Source organism: Charadrius vociferus, unplaced genomic scaffold, assembly GCF_000708025.1.
Source record: "Charadrius vociferus isolate BGI_N301 unplaced genomic scaffold, ASM70802v2 scaffold263, whole genome shotgun sequence".
Taxonomy (NCBI): Eukaryota; Metazoa; Chordata; class Aves; order Charadriiformes; family Charadriidae; genus Charadrius; species Charadrius vociferus.
The window spans coordinates 2,407,336-2,426,825 of NW_009647769.1; the positions used below are offsets into that span (position 1 = coordinate 2,407,336).

General features: G+C 40.2%; 1 protein-coding gene across 1 annotated transcript in view; it reads right to left on the reverse strand.

Annotated features, from left to right (window-relative positions):
* FNDC3A (fibronectin type III domain containing 3A) overlaps nt 1–19,490 on the reverse strand; it is a 104,702-nt gene that overhangs the window by 16,009 nt on the left and 69,203 nt on the right. The window contains exons 8-15 of the mRNA XM_009882377.1: nt 18,399–18,458; nt 15,647–15,785; nt 14,957–15,010; nt 14,206–14,330; nt 9,846–10,020; nt 9,119–9,205; nt 2,210–2,348; nt 411–479 (exon numbers count right to left, since the gene is read on the reverse strand). Coding sequence (XP_009880679.1) covers nt 411–479; nt 2,210–2,348; nt 9,119–9,205; nt 9,846–10,020; nt 14,206–14,330; nt 14,957–15,010; nt 15,647–15,785; nt 18,399–18,458 — 848 coding nt within the window. The remainder of the gene's footprint in view (nt 1–410; nt 480–2,209; nt 2,349–9,118; nt 9,206–9,845; nt 10,021–14,205; nt 14,331–14,956; nt 15,011–15,646; nt 15,786–18,398; nt 18,459–19,490) is intronic.

The following is a 19,490-nucleotide window of genomic DNA, read 5'->3' on the forward strand; positions in this document are numbered from 1 at the left end:
AATAGTAGAAACAGTTATCCCAACTGCATTACTGTCCTCCTTTAATAGTGACAAATTGAGCACAAGTTTCTCTTTCATCTGTCACACATCCAACAAAGCTATGTGGCCCTGCCTTCTTGCCCTAAAATGTCTGAAAGAAATGTGTAATTTCATTTGCAAAACAGAATACACCTAATTAAAAAGTTAAACGCCGAGTATCTCTTTCGACACAGAGTTTTGTGGCATGTTCTTTCCAAGCCATAGAAAAAGAACCTCTTGTATACAAGCATCAGCATCCCTATTTTTCTAATGGCAGTCCCTTGCAATAACTTTCCCTATCATAATACACATTTTACTCTTCCCACAGGCACACACAAGCAGAAAAAAAGAACACAGCTGAATACCAATATATGCTCCTTCCTATCACTTACCATTTAAGCCTTCAGACATTTCCACGACATATGTATTTATTGCTGCTCCTCCATTGTCTTTCGGCGGATCTATAAAAAACAGCAATATTCCAACTAAGTGAGGTAAATTAAATGGTGTTGTAGCTTTTGGGCAGAATTTACAAAAGGCAAGATCAACAGCTGACTGGAGATGGGTGCTTATTTAGACAGATAGCATCCTAACTTGCCGTAGCATCCTAGTTCAGGACAGCCACAAATCACTAATTCTCCACTATGCGAAGCTGTCAGCTCTCAAACCTACTTTATACTCTGCAGATGAAGAGTGACAAGTGAATCAGGCACCTGGGAGATGCCACAGCAAACATTTCAGTTAGTCTGAAGTGCTGTAGAAGGCTGCCTGGTTATGGTTTTAGGGACATACATCCTAATGGCCCTGTAATTTGTACCACAGATAGGAAAAGATTACGATACTGACTTGCATATAAGAATATTTCAAAATTATTTAAGGACAGGATTTCAAAAACCTGAATATTTTGGGAGAGAACAGAAGTCAGGAGTTCTACACTGAAAACAATCTCTTAAATTCTAATGCATCACTAGAAATTGACTGCACTATCCTCCCTGGTACAATATTCATGTACAATTACAAACCTACAGACATATCTTTGACATATAATCCTACTGCTCTTTCTCAGAGCTGACTTAGAAGACAGCAGAATCAAAATAATGTGGAAAACCAACGTTTTGGACAAATATAAAGAGAGCATGATACTTTAACACAGAAGTGTACCACTGCAATAATATTACATTATGTATGTGCTGGATGAAATGGTGTTGGGTCTTAGGCAAGGGTTACATATCATGTCACACTTCCTAAATAAAAGGAGACATTATATAGCACATAGCACTGTTTTGGTTGGAAGGTAACAAATTACTCCAAAATGAGAAAGAAAATTATCACATTAATTATCACTTATTAAAAAACCCAAGAGTATTACTGTTCAAAATAATGACTATTAAAGGTTTTTTATATAAATAGATATTTCAGATAGTTTTTGATTTACAAATTAGGTATTTCTACTAACTTCCTACGTTGTATATCATCCACAAAAGATCAAGTATCAGGCCCTGATGTAGCAAGGCACTCTGGAAAGATGCATGACTGGACTCACAGAGTACTGCTTATACTCTAAAAGTAACTTTCTTCTTATTAATGCAATATAATTAAACACACTATTAAGCAGAAATAGGTAAGAGTTTAATTACCTGTGACAACAAATAAAACCTTTAACTGTTTGGTTTTCCGCTAAAGTACTGTTTCACCTTCTCCTATTTCACAGCATAGGGCTAAAAAAACCTGAGCCTAAGGAAAAGTTTCTCAAGATCCTTAGCAAATAAAAACATTTATCCATCAAAACCAAACACTTTGAAGAGACAGGCTGAACTTGGATCTTCTCTTTTGATAAAAACACAGAATTTCATGTTATCTACTTTTCGTGCCAGAGAAAGAGAACTTCTTAGTACACAAATTAACACTACTGTGTTTTTAATTATTGTAGTCCCTACAATAAAAGCCCCTATTACAATTTGTGTATTATTCTTCCCATGTAATTACACTATTATACTGCCACCCTAACTATTTTCAATCAGTATTTTTCTCTTAGTTCCATGAAAAGGGATCAAAACGGCTCAGTTGACTGATGTAACTGTTACTAAAGTAAAACCTGGCCTTCTATATACAAATATATATATATGAAATATTTTATATATATGTAAAATACAGAGGACATTCTCTAAACAGAGCTGGACAACAATCTTACCCCAGATTATTTTAAAACTCTGTGCATGAATTTTTCCTTTCACTGTGGGTTTTGAAGGTACTCCAGGCTTGTCTGGACAAGTAATGTATTCTACTGTCTCACTTGGACTGCTTTTCCCTTCTGAGTTATAGGCAATGACCTGAAAATATATAAAAAATATTATAAACAGAACAAACACACTGGCTAGTGGTATGCTATTCACTGTTAATGGTAAGGTGAAATTAATTTATATGTATGCTTTGACAGATAGCTACCTAATAAATTATCACACAAGAACTAAAGCTATTATATACCTTCATTTTACATATTCATTAGTCCCATAGTTAGACAATCACTATACTGAAATTAAAACTTCCTGCACATTGCCAGCAAAAAAAACCCCAAACCCTAGTAATTGTGAAGCTCAAAAAAAAAAATAAAATTCACAAATCACAGAATCACAGAATCGTTAGGGTTGGAAGGGACCTCTGGAGATCATCTAGTCCAACCCCCCTGCCAGAGCAGGGTCACCTACAGCACGTTGCACAGGACAGCGTCCAGGGGGGTTTTGAATGTCTCCAGAGTGGGAGACTCCACAACCTCTCTGGGCAGCCTGTGCCAGTGCTCCACTACCCTCAAAGTAAAGAAGTTCCTTCTCATGTTAAGATGGAACTTCCTATGTTCAAGTTTATGCCCATTACCCCTCGTCCTATCACTGGGTGCCACTGAAAAAAGACTACTCCCATCCCCCTGGCATCCTCCCATTAAGTATTTGTAAGTATTAATAAGATCCCCCCTCAATCTTCTTTTCTCTAGACTAAAGAGACCCAAGTCCCTCAGCCTTTCCTCATAAGAAAGGTGCTCCAGTCCCCTAATCATCTTTGTTGCCCTTTGCTGGACCCTCTCAAGCAGTTCCCTGTCTTTCTTGAACTGGGGAGCCCAGAACTGGACACAGTACTCCAGATGCGGTCTCACCAGGGCAGAGTAGAGGGGGAGGATGACCTCCCTCGACCTGCTGGCCACACTCTTCTTGATGCACCCCAGGATGCCATTCGCCTTCTTGGCCGCCAGGGCACATTGCTGGCTCATGGTCATCCTGTTGTCCACCAGGACTCCCAGGTCCCTCTCCACAGAGCTGCTCTCCAGGAGGTCAGCCCCCAACCTGTACTGGTGCATGGGGTTATTCCTCCCCAGGTGCAGTACCCTACACTTACCCTTATTGAACTTCATAAGGTTTCTTTCTGCCCAACTCTCCAGCCTGGCGAGGTCACGCTGTAAGGCAGCACAGCCTTCTGGCGTGTCAGCCACTCCTCCCAGTTTTGTGTCATCAGCAAACTTGCTGATGGTACACTCTATCCCTTCATCCAGATCATTGATGAATATGTTGAACAAGACTGGGCCCAGTACTGACCCCTGAGGGACACCACTTGTTACTAACCTCCAACTAGACTCTGCAATCTGTAGACTCTCCAACTAGACTCTGCAATCAAGTAACCTTCCATATCCTCCAAACTTGAAATGTTGGTGCATAAAGTTAGGCTTCTATTTAGGACAATTAAGAGTTGCCTGACTGTAAAAGGTAATCAGGATGTGCAAACCTCAGCAACATTACTGGAATCTGTGGGTGCTCAATCTAGCACAAGCTGCTTTATTTCAAGTCAAGAATCTGAAAACTTGGTTTTTCAAATACCATCTAAGACACTCAGAAATTAGGTACATCTAAGAACAACTCTTTTTTATCGGACTTGCACAATTTATTGATAACTAAATATACACATGACAAAAAAGCTTTATAAAAGCATGGAAACAAAAGATGATGGAAAAGACATACAGCAAAGAGGCCACTTTTAAGCTTTCACCGAAGGAACTTGGAAGTATTAAATTTTTAATTGCAATTCCCTTTCCATTAAGGTAAAAATATTGTCATGTAATTAAGTAAAGAGCAAAAAGTGTTGCTTTACTAACTGCTAAAGAAACATGAATAATTGGGATGAATCAAGTAGAGTGCTCACGCTACTATGGTACCTTCTTTTAAGGAAATACATTCAGAAATAAAAAAGTGTTTCTATGGGTATGTTGTATTAACGACAACAAAAGTCATATAAACTCTTCAGTCCCATGGAAAATTATGGCAAAGGTTGTCATGGTAGTAATTTACAGGCACAGGAAGGACAAGAAGGTGATTAGATTTACCAAGGGTAAATCATGTTCAACCAACCTGAGTGCCTTCTATGATGAACCAACTTGCTCAACAGATGGAGAGCTGTGGACATCATCTACCCTGATTTTAGTTTGACATGGTCTCCCACAACATCCATGTAGACAAGCTGGTAAGATACAGACAGGACAGATGGACCACAAGATGGGTGTGGAAAACCTGGCAGAATGCCGGGCTCAAAGGATGGTGGTTAATGGTTCAAAGACAAATTGGCAGCTGCTCACGATTCGATTTCCTCAGCAGTCAATACAACGTCAGGTACTATTCAACATCTTCAGAAGTGATGTTGAGGACACGAGTGAATGCACCCTCCCCAGATTTGCATATGACATCAGACTAGGAGCAGAGAGAGATACGCTGGAAGGAAGAGCCACCATACAGACAGACTCTAACAGGCTGGAAGATTGCATCAGCAAGAACTGTGTGAGTTTTGACAAATAATGTAAAGTCTTGCACCCGGGATGGAATAATCCCAGCAGTGGTACAGTCTGCGGTCTGGCTGGCTAGTCAGCTTTTCTTTTTTCAGCTCTGCTGAGAAGGACCTCGGGATCCCGGTGGAGAGCAAGCCAAATGAATCAGCAAAGCACCCTCAAGTAGTGAAGGCACATTGTTTCATGGACTGCAAGAATTTAGCCAGCAGAACAAGGGATGTGATTACGCCGCTTTACTCAGCACTTTTTAGGCTGGAATACTGTGTCCAGTTTTGGTCCTTCCAAATCAAGAAAAACACGGAGAAACTGGAGAGAGTCCACAAGAGGGCCAGCATGATTAGAGGGCTGCAGAACCTGACGCAGAAAGAAAGGTTGAAGAACTTGGGTTTACTCTGCCTAGAAAGAATAAGTTTCATTTGGAGAGATCTAATCACAGTCTTCCAATGCCCAAAGGTAGTTACAAAAGAGGTGAAGATACTCTCTTCACAAGGATCTGTGATGACTGGACAAGAGACAATGGGCAAGCGTGTTAGGGAAAATTCTGGCTGGGTATAAGAAAGAATTAATCGTCATGAGATCAGGCTACCCAGAGAAGTGGTAGAATCTCCCTTGCTGCAAATACTGAAGACCCAGCTCAACAGGGCTAGGACAGAATTGAATTGCCTAACCTAAGGCCCTGCTTCCTACACAAGTTTGACCCAGATGATCTGCCAAAGTCTCTTCCAATTTAGACTCTTCTGTGATTCTAGGGAAACAAAGTGCTGCCATTCTTTACATTCTGGTTGTGTCTGCAGTTATTTTACTATGCATTCCCATTTGTTCCTAGCAAAAAACTAAACAACCTAAAGAAAGGAGTTTTGGCTTTTATATGTTTTAAAAATGAGCAGAATTGAAACAACAGCAGTAATGTTAGTACAGACTGAGAAAAGGAAATGTGCGCTAACGTGTCTCTCAGACATTAAGTCTCCCGATACAGTTTACAAGATTAACAATCATCTGGTTGTCTTTGTGCCCTTACAAATGAAGTTAAACAGGCACAGTTAGGATTTACGTATTATAATAAGGTTTCCAATGGTTATAAAGCTTCTTTCAAAAGCCTTAAGGAATATTACTACTAATTAAGTCTTTTTCCCGTATAATAAAAATTAAAGACCTGATTAACACAACATTTGTTTCTCCTTTATGCCCTGTGAATGAGTGAACAGAGACTTCTGTTTACTGTTTTGTTAAGAAAAATAGGGTATAAACATTGATTTTTTTTTTAATTTTAATGAGAAACTTAGGATGTTTAAGTTAACTCTATATTTACTAGTAACATGTATGATTACCATGTAGGATTACTTACAAAGGGAGACGATGATCAAGTCTTGCAAAAGCTAGTTTCAAGGCAATTAGCTGTTCCTAATTTAAGTTCATGTGTGGCCATAACAGTCCTAGCTTGGTACAATCCTTGGAATACATCGCATATTTTTAATTATTTAAATATTAAGTTATGTAAAAAACCCCAATTACTGTAACATTAATCCCCATCATAACCTTTTCTGCTTAAGAAAGTAATCGTATTGAGAAGTGCAAAATATCTGCTGTCATCTGAAAAGGAGTAATTACATGTTTTAGTGTTAGCTCAAAACAAACCAACCAACCCTTAAACTACTACCTTTCATACTGCAAACAGATGCTGTTCTTCAGCAGTTCCCTTTTTTTCCTGTATGAAATAGTATATTGGGTGTATGCAAGACAACAGCTATCGACGGTTTCTCCCTTGTAGGCAGAGATGAGATTATTCTGACTCTGCTTTATACTGTGGGACATGCCTTTAGCTTTGTTCCAAAAACCAAGCAACTGTTCAAGACTGACTTAGAAAGCAGAACAGCCCAGGTTGGAAGGGACCTGAAAGATCATCTGGTCCAATCTTTCAGGGAAAAGCAAGCCTAGATGAGATTATTTAGCACCTGGTCCAGTTGTGTTTTGAAAGCATCCAGTGATGGGGACTCTATCACGTCCCTGGGGAGGTTGCTGCAGTGATTGATTGTTCTCACTGTGAAAAATTTCTTTCTTACACCAAGATGAAACTTCTCCCAGTGTAACTTGCGCCTATTGCCCCTTGTCCTCTCCATGTGGCTCCTTGTGGAGAGACTCCCTCCTCTTTGTAGCCATCCTTTAAGTACTGGAAAACTGTGATGAGGTTCCCCTGGGCCTTCTCTTCTCCAGGGAGAAAAGATCTAATTCTTTTAGTCTTTCCTTATAGGGCAGGTTCTCCAGCCTTTAGATGATCTTTGTGGCCCTCCTTTGGACCCTTTCCAGTCTGTCTGTCTTTTTTGAATTGTGGGGACCAAAACTGGACACAGTACTCCAGGTGTGGCCTGACAAGAGCGGAATATAGTGGGATGATCACATCTCTTATCTCTGCCAGTAATGCCCTGCGGATGTAGCTCTGGATCCAATTTGCCTTTGTCGCTGCAGTGTTGCACTGCTCCTAGTTAGTTTGTCCACCAGGATGCCCAGGTCCCTTTCAGCAATGCTGCTCCTAGCCTATACTGGGCTCCTTGGTTATTCCGACCCATGTGCAGGACTTTGCACTTGTTTTTGTTAAACTTCATACTGTTCTTGCTAGCCTGCTCTTCTAGCCTGTCCAGGGCTCTCTGTAAGATGGCTCTCCCTTCTGACATGTTCATCTCACCACTCAGTTTGGTGTCACCATCAAACTTGTTGAGGGTGCTTTCAATCCCATCGTCAAGATAATTTGTGAAGACGAACAGCGTGGGGCCCCATATCAATCCCTATGGGATCCTACTTCCGACAGGCTGCCAGCCTGAGTAAAAATCATTGATCAACACCCTCCAAGTGTGACCTGTTGGCCAAGTTTTCTACACATCTCACAGGCCACCCATCCAGTCTGTATCTTGCCAGCTTGCCCAGGAGAAGGCTGTAGGAAACAGTGTTGAATGCTTTGCTAAGTCCAGGTAAACAATATCCACTGCTCTCCCCAGGCCAACTGAAAGTGTCACTTTGCCGTAGAAGGTGATCAGGTTAGTCAGACATAATTTGCCTTTGCTAAACCCATGTCGGCTTTTCCCAGTCACCTCCTTCACTTGGCTTGTAACAGTTTCTGGGAGGACTTGTTCCATTACTTTCCCAGGGACTGAAGTAAGACTAATGGGTCTGTAGTTCCCTGGGTTCTCTTTTGGGCCCTTCTTGTAGATAGGCATGACATTTGCCCTTATCCAGTCATCAGGGTTATCCCCTGATCTCCATCACTTCTCAAATATTATAGATAGTGGCCTTGCAACAATGTCAGCCACTTCCCTTAACATCCTGGACTGGATTTTGTCCTGGCCCATAGACTGATGTGGGTTGAGCCCTTGCAGAAAGCCACAGCCCAGCCCTTCCTCCACCACTGGTGGGTCGACACATGCCTTGTCACAGCTACTTGATCCTGTGATCTGGGGTCCAGCTATGCCGTAAAGACAGAGGAAAAGAAGGCATTGAGAACCTTTGCCTTATTGGCATTATTAGTAACTTGATTCCCTGCCCTGTTCAGCAATGGGCTTATGTATGTCTTCCCTGTGTTGCTGCTTACTGCTCGTGCATCTGGAGAATCCTTGACATCTTTGGCCAATTTCAGTTCTAGCTGACCCTCAGCCTTCCTAACTGCATCTCTGTGTCCTAGCAAGGTTCTTGTAGTCCTTGATGGCTATTTGGCGACCTTTGCATAGCCGGTATTCTTCTTTTTTGCTTTTAACCACACCCTCATTGTAAAGCCAGACTTCATCATGAGCTAACAAGTTCAGCCCTCGAGACTTGTTGGAATGGGCTCAGCACCGTGGTAATATGAATGATTTACTAACTGGGGCTCAGTGCTATGCTAGCACTGACCAATGTTATTTTGATCAAAGTTGCTCTGTACCCTAACACTTTCAGATGTGTTTAGAGTCTATCAAAGAACCCCACAGTTACACTAACTAATATTATCCATGTATATGCAACACAGAAGCCAAATAAAAAAGCCAAATAAAAACCCCAACTGCTAAGAACACTGACTTATGACCTGGAATTTCAAGATACCCGCAACTGTGTTATGCCATTGAAGAGGTTCTTATTCCTTCTGCAGAGACAATTAATGAAGTAGGCGCTCAGCTGATAGTTTTAAGAGACTGACATTCTAAGAAATTGGCATCAAATTTGGTTTTTCTTAAAAAATGCCCTGCCCACTTCTGAGTCAATCTCAAGCTACTGTGGTGCAACCCCTCCCCACCCCCCAAAATATGAAAAAAATCTTACCCTAAATTTGTATTTTGTACTACGCCTCAAATTCTTCACTGTGTAGGTAAGATCGTCACCATCATATTTTGGCTTGAAACCATATCCCTGCAGAATTAAATAGGATTACTTGAAACATTATATTTGCAAACCAGACCATGTAATATACTTCATACAAATAAATTACTGTTTCAGGCTGTAATTGTTATGCTCCTCTGACAAAGTAGCAAGTGCACCTTCATTGTGTAAACACAAGATATTTGAGAATGGGAAATTAATTAACCATTCTCCAATCAGAAGAGAAAAAAGAATAGTAAAGAAAAACATATACAGTGTCAACAGAAATTATACCTAGCATTTTCAAAGGGCAGAACAGGACTCATTTCAAAACAGAGGTAGTTAGGCTGAACAGACATCTAGAGGGACCACACTGCATGATGCAATTACTTTGATCCAGCTCTTACAAAGTTTAAATTTCACAGGCAAATTCAGAAAGTTAAAAAATTAATTTAAAAGTCTTTGCAAGATTGGGGCTTAATAACACTAATAATGATTACTGTCACAATAAAAAAGAGAAAGCTATGTGGCTTGGTCACAGCAATGACGAGTCATTAGCTTAATTTCAGAAAATACAGTTCCTTGTAGAATATTCTAGCAAAAGTAATCATTGTTACACTTAATACAACAATATATCAAACACACACATTATAGTCTCTTTTCTTATTGAGAATAAGTATTCTAAACTTACTGAGTTCTCATCCTCCATCTCTAATATATACGAGATTCCTTCATCTGATGGTGTTCCTGAGGGTTTTGTCCACTGTAGGGATAACCAAGTAACTCCAGCATTAATCAGCAAAGGACTTGCTGGTGCGGTTGGGGCAGTGCCTGAGGTATGATACAGGACTTCTTCACTAAAACCACTGTTTAAAACAGACAGTATGTAAACTAACTAGACACAATAATTAATAACTCGAAAAACACAATTCTTACTAAACACAGCTATGACAGTTTCTTGGACATATGTACAACTGGAAATTGCAAGCTGGTACATGCAGACAACTTAACTTGCCCATGAATCCGTCAGTAACAAAACATCTGAACGATGTTAAGGTGTTCATAATTGAAAGATTCCCTTTGTATGATATAATTATAATGTTTTGCTAACTGAATCGTTTCGCTTTTTCATACTAAGACATTATTTTAAAACAGTAGAGCTCTATATGCAATAAACTAATACTACAGTGTAAAATGAAAACATGAAGACATAAAAGCATAAATGGGAAGGCCTCAAAAAAAATTTTGCTTCCCAGGCAGCAATTATGTGCTTCAAGTATACTGTGAAATACTAGTCTCTCTAGTGATTCAGAAAATACTAGAATAATAGCCTCGTTCAATGCTAAGTTACTTTAAGAGTTGCCAATATGTAAGTTTTATTGCAGAACAAATGAAGTAGAGTGTACACCAGTGAATCCCCTAACACAACTGTTAACCTTATCTGATGACGCTTAGATACACCTTGAATTGAAAATACAAATAACTTACATAAAAAGACCTACTGTGAAACAGAGGGATGCAAAAGTCAGTAAACAGGTACTACGCTTGCACAGATGGTCTGACACGTATCCAGCTAGACGAAAAAAACCCCACCTGTTCACTGCTGGCATTTGCTGCTTCTACATCAGCTCTGAAGACACATTTACAGGCTTAAGAGCTACTCTAACTTTTTCAACCATATGAAACTAACGTCAAAGATGTAATTTTAATCTACAAGCTAGGCATTAACTAAGTGAGCATCAGGAAGCCCTGAAAATAAAATCCTCCGTATAGCTTAAGTAACAGTACCAGTTAAGTATCGCATGTGTTGGAACCTGACTTTCCTGAAAAATCTCAATATAAAGATACCTCAACTTCACTTTCTCTTTACATTATAATAATGCAAAAGCTGTACATTTTGGTCTGCTCTGAAGTCTTTTTGGCAATAATAATAGTAATAGTAATAATAACAACAACAACAGTAGTATCTTACAAACAACACATTATCAAGAGTGTTGATAAGCACCCAAAGTGGACATACAGTTTGTGTGGACATGCAGACTGTGAAATAGATTGCGAAGCAAACAGTGAAAAAGCGCAAAATGAGAAAATTTCTTAAATTTGGGGGGAATAGTAATTTTTTTCTTGCAAAAAGTCACAAGCAAGAAAATCTCTGCAATGAAGATGGTGTCATACATATAATATATCTACTAAAAAAAATCAGCATTATATAAGTAGGATACAGAAAGCACAAAGAGAGGCTAGACAAATACTCAAATACTAAGCCTATCTCTATTCACAACAACCTACTGAAGGAGTCACCTTACAAACACATATAAGGTAAAAATACCCAGATCTTAAACAGATTTGATGTCTTTACTTGAACCACTCCAAAATACACTGAAACCAACTAAAAGAGTTCCAGTGACACACATGTTTGAACGACGCTTAAACAATTCACTTAGAAGTACAACAATGCTATCTATCTTCTAAATAGATTTTATTTTTCCAGTTTTCTTTAGCCACTGTTTCATGTGTGGTTAGAATTAAATTTAAAAATATGAGTACCTCAAAGATAAACTACCTGTTCTTGTTGGTAAAATCATTTAGACAAAATTCTGTCTCCAGATACCTAAGGTTCTCAACATTCTTCATAAGGAATAATCAGGCAGTCTACCCTAATAAATATTATTTCAAGAGAATTCTTAATTAAATAATACCATAAAGACAATACAGTGCATCTTTACAAGGCTATGAAATATTGATTTAAAAATCTATTCGGCGTGATTAGTTTAAGAAGGGTACTTAACTGATCTCTGTCTTCTACCAGCTTACGCTGCAGGAATCTGTAATATGTGCAGGTATTCCTAGAGGGTACATTTACACTCAGACGTAAAAAGGGAACAGGAAGACAGTCCCAGCACTGGACCCGGCTTAACTGCCAGCTCACTCCCCGTCTTCATTTTTTTTGAACAGTTCCAAATAAATCTCATCCAGACAAAGTCCAGGAGCAACTCAGAGAAAATTTCATTCCAGAAATATCATCCAGAAGGCAGTAACTTAATAAAGACTGTGTCAGAGCACACCGAAAGTCATTCTAGCCCACTATACTGTCCTCTGACAGCGGCCTAAAGCAGGTGCCTAAGGAAAACACAGGAACAGGCACTATATGCAACACATTCCCAGAGTACTCTCCAAAGCCTCCCAACACATGCCTCAGACCTCCTGAGGCAGCTGTAGTTTTCACGTACTTAATAGTCTGCAGAAGATTACTTCTCCTCAGCAGGGATTACAACTCCAGGGCCAGCTCCCTATTCTTTTCCCCGTTCTTCAACACTGTCCAAGCAGGCATTGTTCCCTCAAGCACATCCTCACGCCAGCTGAAGGACACCAAACACATATCCTCTACTTCATGCTATAAAAACACCACTCTGGTGAGCTGCAGCACAATGCTCATGATATTTCTAACATTGAATTAGAAAAAGCAAATGCAAACCAGCAATTTCAGGCTGACGGCTGAAGAATCCCTGTCTTTATGCCACATAGGACCTCAAGGTCCAAGTGCTACTAGGTAGCGTGGACACTAGCAGTCTGCTCTAGAGATGATGAGCCCTGGTAATGTGACTACTAGCCAGGTTTATTTGCTTTGCCTGAAGACAAAGAAGCATTCCCAAGAACCAACACACCCGGTAGTGCAAGCATAACTCGAGAAACCAGTAATTTTCATGTTTTTTTTTTTTTTTAAGTTCTTACTTATGGGCTCTACTGAAGTCAGCTGTCATTCATTCAAAAATGCAAAACAAAGTTTGGTGCTCTATAACTTCTGAAAAGTAGCAATTAAAAGTAAGAACCACATATCCTAAGCATTCATAATAAGCTCTGGAACTTCAAAAGAATTCAGCGACCTGGTAATATTCTGTCCGCCTCCCAGGGTAACAGAAGACTAACAGACACCTGAGATAAAGGGACATAACTGATTAGCGGCACATGGCAAAGAGCACAATACAGATACACCTACAGGTGGCAGCGAGGGTTCTGCCAGACTTATTTCCTCCTCCAGCAGAGTTACTGACACCTCTTTATACTGTCATCACTAAAACTCTACATTTAAGGAGGGCTGATAAGCCCTGGAAAATTGCTGCACCAGCTTCAGGAACTACCTTAGATCTAGCACCATGTCAAACCTCCCTGGAACCAAGAGCAGCAGAGAGCACGGTAGTAGGCACCCTCTGGTCAACACAGCAGCAGTACAAGCACTGCAGCACTTAAACTACTCAATTCTGGACCTTTGGCTGAGATGCTTATCTTTTAGCATGATCCCCAGAATTTTAGTGTGTTTATTACATCAGACACAAAAGCCACAATTGCACTGAACGTGTGAATCTCTACAATATAGCGCTTAGCCAAAAAATCTATTACAAGTATGTGCAGTGGGAAACATGTCCAAAGTAGCAACTTCGGTGGTCAGCGTAGGTCTACAAAGACAGAAGCTAAAAACCAGCACAGCCTGAGCTGATTTCACACGAGAGCAGACGGGTTGTCTGTGCCATGCTCGTGGCTCCCCATTCCAGGGGCATCATGTACAAACGTCTGAGCAGGCTGTTCAGGAAATAAGGCTGAGTTTGGCAGAAGTAGCTGTACTACCTGCCTCTAAGAGGGGCCGAGATTTGTTGCATTTATATGGTAAGCAAGCACATAATGCAGTGGTTGTAGCATGTCGCCATACCGTGCCTGGGCAAAACACATGATGCTGGGAATCACAGAATAGCTGAGGTTGGAAGGGATCTCTGGAGGTCATCTTGTCCAACCTCCCCTGCTCAAGCAGGGACCAGTGGTTTATAGTACACAGGTTATCTGCAAACCGAATAATCCAATCACATACCATGAATTAACTATGCAGTCGGACTAGATGATAATTGTTGGTCCCTTCCAACTGAATTATTCTATATTCTATTCCATCCCAGTTGGACAAAAGACTTGTTCCTTTAAATGCCATTATATGTATTTCCTAAATAAGCACACACATGCATGTATATGCTTTCCACATTTATGTATATAATAGTACTATTTACCTCATTCCCATGTCATTTTTGGCTGCTAGCCTAAAGGTGTACCCCATTGCTGGTGATAGTTTAGTAATCCTGTACTGCTTCTGTTGGCCATAATAACACTGGCAAAACTCTCCATTTCCTTTTCCCTGAAAAGAAATAAGTTAATCACTTTTTTTCACCCTATTATATATGCATCCATCAATTCAAGTAACATACAAACATGAAGCAAACTCCTTTTTGAAATGAAACATAACTCAAGAATCTCCCATATAGTAAGGTAGTAGTATGTGAAACTTTGTATATATATTGAATTAGAAGCTTTTTTCCCTTCCTTTTAATTCCCAGCTCCACAGGGTTGGAAGAAAAAAGCCATGAAGCTTCTGGAGCTCTGCCATCTCTGGATAGCTGTCGAGGTAGGGACTGGAAGGTGCTTGTGAGGGCATAGTAGATCCACCCACCCCCTTTGTACAAGAGAAAGCCTGTTACAGGAAAATGATCCTTTAGTGTCAGCTCTTGAAAGAAGTATTGGACTACAAGTGATAAAGCCGCTACTAAGAGTGGCAGAATCATGTAATTAAGATCCTATTATTTTATATTGCCCAAGAAAAAATTTGGGCAATAACCGTATTTTCATAATTGCGTCAGAAATTACATATTTGTGATGTGCCTTTAGACAGAAGTCTTAATATTCACACAACGATGTACACAGCCACATACAACTACTTTTTTTAAAAACTACAAAATTAAAAATAAAATAGAACAACTTGCTTACTTCATCCCATTCTAAAAGGTAACTGTGGATTTTAGAACCATTATCACAAGATGCCTGCAACAGGAAAAGAAGAAAATTAGAGGTCTAATGAGACACAAGACCACTTAAGGAAAAAATTACATGACATGACATGACATGACCAGTGGAGAGCAAATGATGCTCCCCTTATATGATTGTTTCACTTGCCAAGACAGTCCTAGTTCACTTTCCATTCAGGGAATGCTTGTATCATGTTTATGGCTTTGGTTTGTGATTTAGACCTTGAAAAAGTATTCTGACAGCAGTGTTTCATGCTACAGTATTTTTCTGAGCAGCTAGATTGCAGCTCTGCTCAAATCTCAGTCTTTCCAGACCACATCATTTGCTTTGCACAAACAAGCCTATGTTCAGTAACAGAGAAAGGAATTGGTTCCACAGTACGGTAGGGGACAGAACTCAAACCACTGTCTCTCATTCAAACTCAGTTACTTTATCTACAAAGGCTCCCTGCTTTTCTGGGAATCCTTCTCTTTTTACTGAAGTCCACATTTAACCCAGTACACGTATTTCCAGTCACAGAACTGTGACTGAAATTAGTATGTTTGACAGAAAATTTCTGTTTCAATTAACTGGCATTTTATTGACAAATCCAAAACCATTCTGAAAAGTTAAAAAAAAAATCTATTTTAAAGGTTTTAAAGCAATTCTTACCTTCCACTGCAGAGTAAGAGAATTTTTGGTCCGATTAGTTATCCTAGGCAGATTTGGAGTATCAGGTTCACAACTCGTTGTGGTAAAACTCTCTGCTTCTGAAGGGCTCCCTTTTACACAGTTGCATTCTACTTGGACTCTAAAGTAGAACAGAGCCAGTAACGTTTTGCTTCAAAATCTGTATATACACTTTCCAAAGAAAACTGAGTATTCAAAATGTAGTTACTGCCTGGGCACCTTATTACTAAAATAGCACTGTTACAAATAAATAACTGGTGGAAGCACCTTGGTCAACAATGTAATGCAAAAGAAGAGAGTCCTTTACTTTAGATGTACATCATTACCATCAGTCAGCTTTAGTCTCAAAATCACATTTGAAATCTGTCTGTTATTTGCTGTACTTTGGTTGGGAAATAATAGTAACATCTTGCAGGTTCACTATCTGTTGTAGACATAGTAATTAATATTATGAATAATTCTTCTTCTGCAAGTGCTATTGTCAGATGAGCATAATGAAGCTGCCGATACATTTTCAGAGTACCTTCTGCACTCCTTCAAGACCTTGCCGTGTCTGTTCACCCTGTCCTTTCCTTTAGGAAGGCTATGAATTAACTCTCCATATACTTCAGAAGAGTGAATTCTTGCTTCTGTCTCAAAGAGAAATGATTTGTTTTTCTAACAGTTTTTCTCCAAAATTAAATACAGGATTATTATATGGCCTCGCCCCGCTTCCCCCCACCCCCTTCCAGATGTGTTTTGATGCTAATCAAAAGACTTACACAACAGAAGTCCTCCTCCTCCCTACTGCTGATGTTCTAAAGCTCATGTGGAAAGAGGCACAACATTTCTGACTTGGATCCTTACTCAGACACACTTCTGTTCCCTATGCCTCCTACCAACTGCCTCTAAATTGGCTCCCTCGTCAGTACACAGGACACCTGGGGTTCTCCACAGCCAAGAGAAGGGGTTCTCCATGGGCCCAAAGAGTTGTGGTAAATGGAATTAGATCCAGTTGGTGGCCAGTTGCAAGTGGTGTTCCCCAGGGCTCAGTCCTGGGGCTGGTTCTCTTTAATATCTTTATCAATGACCTGGACGAGGGTATCGAGTGCACCCTCCATAAGTTTGAAGACGACACCAAGTTGGGTGGGAGTGTTGATCTGCTTGAGGGTAGAATGGGTCTACAGAGGGATCTGGCCAGGCTGGATCGATGGGCCGAGGCCAATGGCATGAGGTTCAACAAGGCCAAGTGCCGGGTCCTGCACTTGGGTCACAACAACCCCATGCAGTGCTACAGGCTTGGGGTGGAGTGGCTGGAAAGCTGCCTGGTGGAGAAGGACCTGGGGGTGTTGGTCAACAGCCAGCTGGATATGAGCCAGCAGTGTGCCCAGGTGGCCAAGAAGGCCAACAGCATCCTGGCTTGTATTAGAAATAGCGTGGCCAGCAGGACTACGGAAGTGATCGTCCCCCTGTACTCAGCACTGGTGAGGCCCCACCTCAAATACTGTGTTCAATTTTGGGCCCCTCACTACAAGAGAGACATGGAGGTGCTGGAGCGTGTCCAGAGAAGGGCAACGAAGCTGGTGAGGGTTCTGGAGAACAAGTCTTATGACCAGCGGCTGAGGGAACTGGGGTTGTTTCATCTGGAGAAAAGAAGGCTGAGGGGAGACCTTATCGTTCTCTACAACTACCTGAAAGGAGGTTGTAAAGAGGTGGGGGTTGGTCTCTTCTCCCAAGTAACAAGCGATAGGACAAGAGGACATGGCCTCAAGTTGCATCAGGGAGGTTTAGACTGGATATTAGGAAAAATTTCTTCACTGAAAGGGTTACCAAACATTGGAACAAGCTGCCCAGGGAAGTGGTTGTGTCGCCATTCCCGGATGTATTTGAGAGACGCGTAGACATGGTGATTAGGAACATAGATTCATGGTGGTTTTGGCAGTGCTAGGTTGATGGTTGGACTGGATGATCTTTAAGGTGTCTTCCAACCTAGACAATTCTATTCCATTCTAAGAGAGGTAAATCCCTCACATGCTGCTCATTCAGTCACTTCTAACGTTGCACTCTCCACTTGGAATTATTTCTTGAAAAGGCAGTACTTTTAAGGTGGTCTTCACTTCTGCCTTCACAATGTTATGTATTTATAAACTGCTGCATTTGTACTGTTTTTCTAAACCAAGAAGTAAGACAACTCTCCACTACGTCAAAAAGGAGGGAAGAAGAACACCCAAGTACATCTTCTGATCCTATGCTATTTCTTCAGTAGGACATAGCAAAGCAGCAAATTCTGCTACAAGTTAGATTAGTAATTTCTGCTAAAAATTACATTGAGCTAGGGGCATATTTAGTAATGTAAACGGGGTCAGATTCACTGGTCTGCTGGAGCAAAGCAAAAGCAGGGCAACCTGACCTTCAGGTGGCCAGCAGTAAGCACATTCCTGTGTAAGGTACCTCCCTCTGCTGCCTCTGGGAAACAGAGAACGCAAGCAGCATCTGTGCCTGGCTCAAAGGACAGAAAAATGTCACTGTTCTGGCACGACATGGGAAGTAAAGAGCATGGATGTGGGATGAGGGTGCAACAATTTTCTGTTTACCAAAATAGACTGAGTGGCCAACTAAGCCAAAATGTTGATTTGCCACTCAAAGGAGGGTCAGATGTGGTAAAGAATCTCTGAAGATTTATGCAAATACACAAATCCAATGAAACTTTTAAAACATTTCCACTGACTTAATGAATAGAGAAGGAGATACTCACTTTGCATGGTAATCAGTTGCTGGCCTGAGATCATTTACAGTAACTTTATTTTCTTCTCCACTGGAAAGAGATACGATTTGGTTTAAGAGACTGTTTCAGTACACCATACATTTAAAAAGAAATGCATCATTTAACCCCTCCACTTAACACTCCTAAGAAATACATCTGCTAACAGTTTGTTTCTATTGCTAAATATAGTAAAATTAAAATGCATTTATCTTTGCATTTTAGGGGCTTCTCACATTTGATTCCTGTTGTTTTGCCCTTGTGGTTTGGGGCTTTTTTGTTGTTCTGTTTGGATTTTTTTAAGAATAATTATTTTCCTCTTTACTCAGAAAGATCTGCTGCCTGTGTATGCATGTATGTTATTACACAAAAAACCATCCAAGTACTGGGACCTTTAGAAGCTCAGTTCAGTCTTGCAAAACAATTATCTAAAACTGTAAATGACTGCATATACCTACTTACTAGAGTCCAGTAAAAAGAAAAGGCACTTCAGTGACATCTATTAGTCTGCTTTTACTGACATCAGCTTATGTTAGCAAAGCCCATTTCTTTTCCTCTAAGCTTCTAGGACAGGGATATCCATTGTGGTTCATGTACTGCTTCTTAAGAAATCCATGGAAGGTGACTAAGATAAACTAGCTAAATACAAAAACTTACAATTATTAGGGCTCTAGACCCTTAATGGTAAATTTTCTGTTATATTATTCCACGTTGCAAAAAAGCGATTGAAAACCATTGTACTAGGAATGAAAAATCTGAAGTGTGTTATTTGTTTTGCTGCTGCTAAAGTTGTTTTCTGTGTGAATCTACTTGTTTTATTTCATATTGTAAAGACTGTCTTTTACCAAGAGCATTTTCAGGGAACGGAGCGATAACCTCATTGGGAGCACAAGCATGTGCTGAAGTAAGTAACTACAAAGACAATTTGTATTTCTCACTACTCGTATATCTCACCAATTGAGAAGCCATAGTTTCTAGTGCAGCTGGTTGAAATACAGCGAAGTGATATTAAAACATGCTTCCAATATCTAAGAACAAAGTCTTTAATGTCTAATTGATGGTAGACACTTCAGTAATAAAACAGAA